At 49.6% G+C, this 2,563-nt stretch overlaps 1 protein-coding gene across 1 annotated transcript; it reads right to left on the bottom strand.

Moving 5' to 3' along the window:
* Nucleotides 1-1,881: 1,881 nt before the first annotated feature.
* Nucleotides 1,882-2,181, bottom strand: LOC308549045 (late cornified envelope protein 3D-like; the record flags this gene model as incomplete). Its single annotated transcript, XM_081121276.1, has 1 exon — nucleotides 1,882-2,181. One exon carries the CDS (start codon nucleotides 2,179-2,181, stop codon nucleotides 1,882-1,884), a length of 300 nt encoding a protein of 99 aa, XP_080977402.1.
* Nucleotides 2,182-2,563: the final 382 nt, after the last annotated feature.

Below are 2,563 nucleotides of genomic sequence, written 5' to 3'. Positions count from 1 at the left end.
ATGCACTTGAATGTAAGTTTCCTAGAGAAGAAATGTTGTCTCTTGGATTCTCTGCTGTACCCCTAGTGCCTAGAACTGCACCTATAATAGGTGCTCAATAAAAATGTATTGAGTGAATATATGAGTCCAAGGCTAGGACTTGGTGTCACCCTGACAAGGTATGGGGACCCTTTTTATTTTTTCCCCCACTGCTGGGACTTCCCCTTTTGGCTCCATTTTTAAGATGTTTTTTATTACTTTTAGCTTCCCGAGATCTCTTTGGTTGTCCCAGCCAGGAGCTTTCTAACTTGACCCTGCTCTCTTTTCCCATCACTCAGATTTGACTCAACCATGAGCCGTAAATGTCAGTCCTTTAGAGTATCACTTTGAGTGACTTTTGAGCTTCCGAGTCTTTTTCTGTAGCCCCTGGCAGATGGTGTGTTCTAATTCTCCAGGTTTTCAAGTCTGTGGCGGGCTGTTGCAGGTCTGCGCGGAGCTGTTGGGCCTGTGTGTTGACAGTGCTCCCACCCGCGTTCGAGGTTTTGCAGATCCTGTCGGGCGAGGCCCAGCTCCTCCTGGGTGCCAGGCCTGGCCTCCCCTTCGCCAAGACTCACACTGTTCCTGCCCAGGCTGAGCGCCCTCTCGTGGTTTCGAACTGAACTTAAACTCATGGCTAGAAACGTGGCTCCTACTTCAAGGAATCATGGCTCAGTTTGTCAGACCTAGGTGGTGTGTCTGGTATTAAACTCCTCTCAGGGTCTTTTAAATCCCCAACTTTTAACAATTTCCAGGCTTGATAAAATCTTTAATTTAATGAGTTTATGATGTTATCCACAGTTTTCTTCCCCCCTCCTGCTTGTTCTACTCAGTTCCTAACATAAATTTCTTTTTAATATTTGCCATTTGATTGTCACTTGAGCTCTATGACATTTCTCTGGCTCTGGCAGTCCAGGTGAGAAGTTAGTCTTGGTTCACATGTAGGAACATTATTTCAACCTCAGCAGCATCTGGGTTTTATAATTTAAGCCAAAATAAGGGTCTACATTGAGGCTCATGGTTGTGTAGAGTTCAAAATTTAACAAATGTTTACTCCTTAGATTACACCCATTTATAATTCCAGCAACACCTCTCATGTTCTCTTTTTCTTCTAAAATTTTCATTTCACACACATCAATTATCTCATTGATTAAACTCCCAGCCATGTTGTTCCCCCTAGACCTCAATGAAGTAAATACTTCCCACCTTCCATCTCTCCTGCCTTTTCATAAGTCCATAAGGAGTTAACTCTCCTTCCTGAGGCATACATCTCCTTCCTCTGCCGATTTTCTTGCCTCCTGATTCTCTGTTTCTTAATTAGTACCCAGAAACAGCTTATCAAAAGAAACACATATCATACACTGGAAGTTCCCAGATTGTATCAATATCCACTCAGGTTTCACAGGAAAAAGTCAATCCTTTCACTGAGAGCTGCAGGGACTCAAGGCAATATGACTCTCACCCTTCTTTCAATCTCTGTTCCAACCTAAAATCTCTCCACAGCCCTTTTATGTGTGGAGGGAAAATGGATGTATTTTTTCCTGGTCCAAAGTAAGATTCTGCTCCCAGAGCTGTGTTGTGTTGGCCAAGGAACTGAGAGGAGAGACAGAGCGAAATGACACGTGAGCAGCCCATGGTAATGAGGAAGAGAAGTTTTATTTTTTTTCACAGGGTCAGGCATAGGCACTGCCAATTATTGTCAGGTCCAGCGGGTGGGAGGAATGGGAGATCCTGGACATCAGACTGGGAGATGGTCTGGAGAGAGGTGGAGACCCTCCCTGGGAACATCGAGAATGGAGTGTCTGGGAAGGGCAGCGTCCAGCGTTGCTTCCTCTGAAATCACTGGTCTCAGCATCAGAGGCCAGGTCAGCAGCAGCCCCCAGAGCCATGACCACAGCCAGAGCCCCCGGAGCTCTGACCACTGCCCCTGTCACAGGAGTTGGACCTCTGGCGCCTGCACCCGTGGGACCTGCGGTGGTGCCTGTGGTGGCTCAGGCAGCAGCCTCCCTCGGAGCTGGGGCCACAGCCGCCCCCAGAGCTAATAGCACAGCCAGAGGCTGGGGGCAAACACTGTGCCGGGCTCTTCGGGGGGCACTTGGGGGAGGGGCACTTGGGGGTGCACTTGGGAGGGGGCTGGCACTGCTGCTGGTTCTGCTGGCAGGACATCTCGGCAGGAATTTGACCTTGAACAAATAAAAGACACAATTTGAACACACAAGCTTCAGAAGTTCCAATGCCTCCTCCCCACGGGTTTTGGCAAACACTCGTCCTCCATGACCAAGCTGCCGTCTAAGCCCAGCTCCGTGGGAAAGGCATGGGAACGCAGAGGGGACACGTGCAGTGGGATGAAGCATCTTCAAGGGTGCCAGGTGGACCCGTGTGCATGTCTGACAGCAGACTCTACAAGAATGAAAAGGAATCCTCGGGGCCTGTGGCTTTGGGGGTCACAGCCCCGACAGGTGCCTGAGCGGCCCCTCCCTCACCGCCACCCTCCCCCCCTGCTGCCCACTGTGGGCCTCTTCCTGCTGCTTCCATTCAGATCTGAGCC

Source organism: Miniopterus schreibersii (genome assembly GCF_964146895.1).
Source record: "Miniopterus schreibersii genome assembly, chromosome: 19".
Taxonomy (NCBI): Eukaryota; Metazoa; Chordata; class Mammalia; order Chiroptera; family Miniopteridae; genus Miniopterus; species Miniopterus schreibersii.
This window is presented reverse-complemented; position numbering and strand designations above follow the sequence as displayed.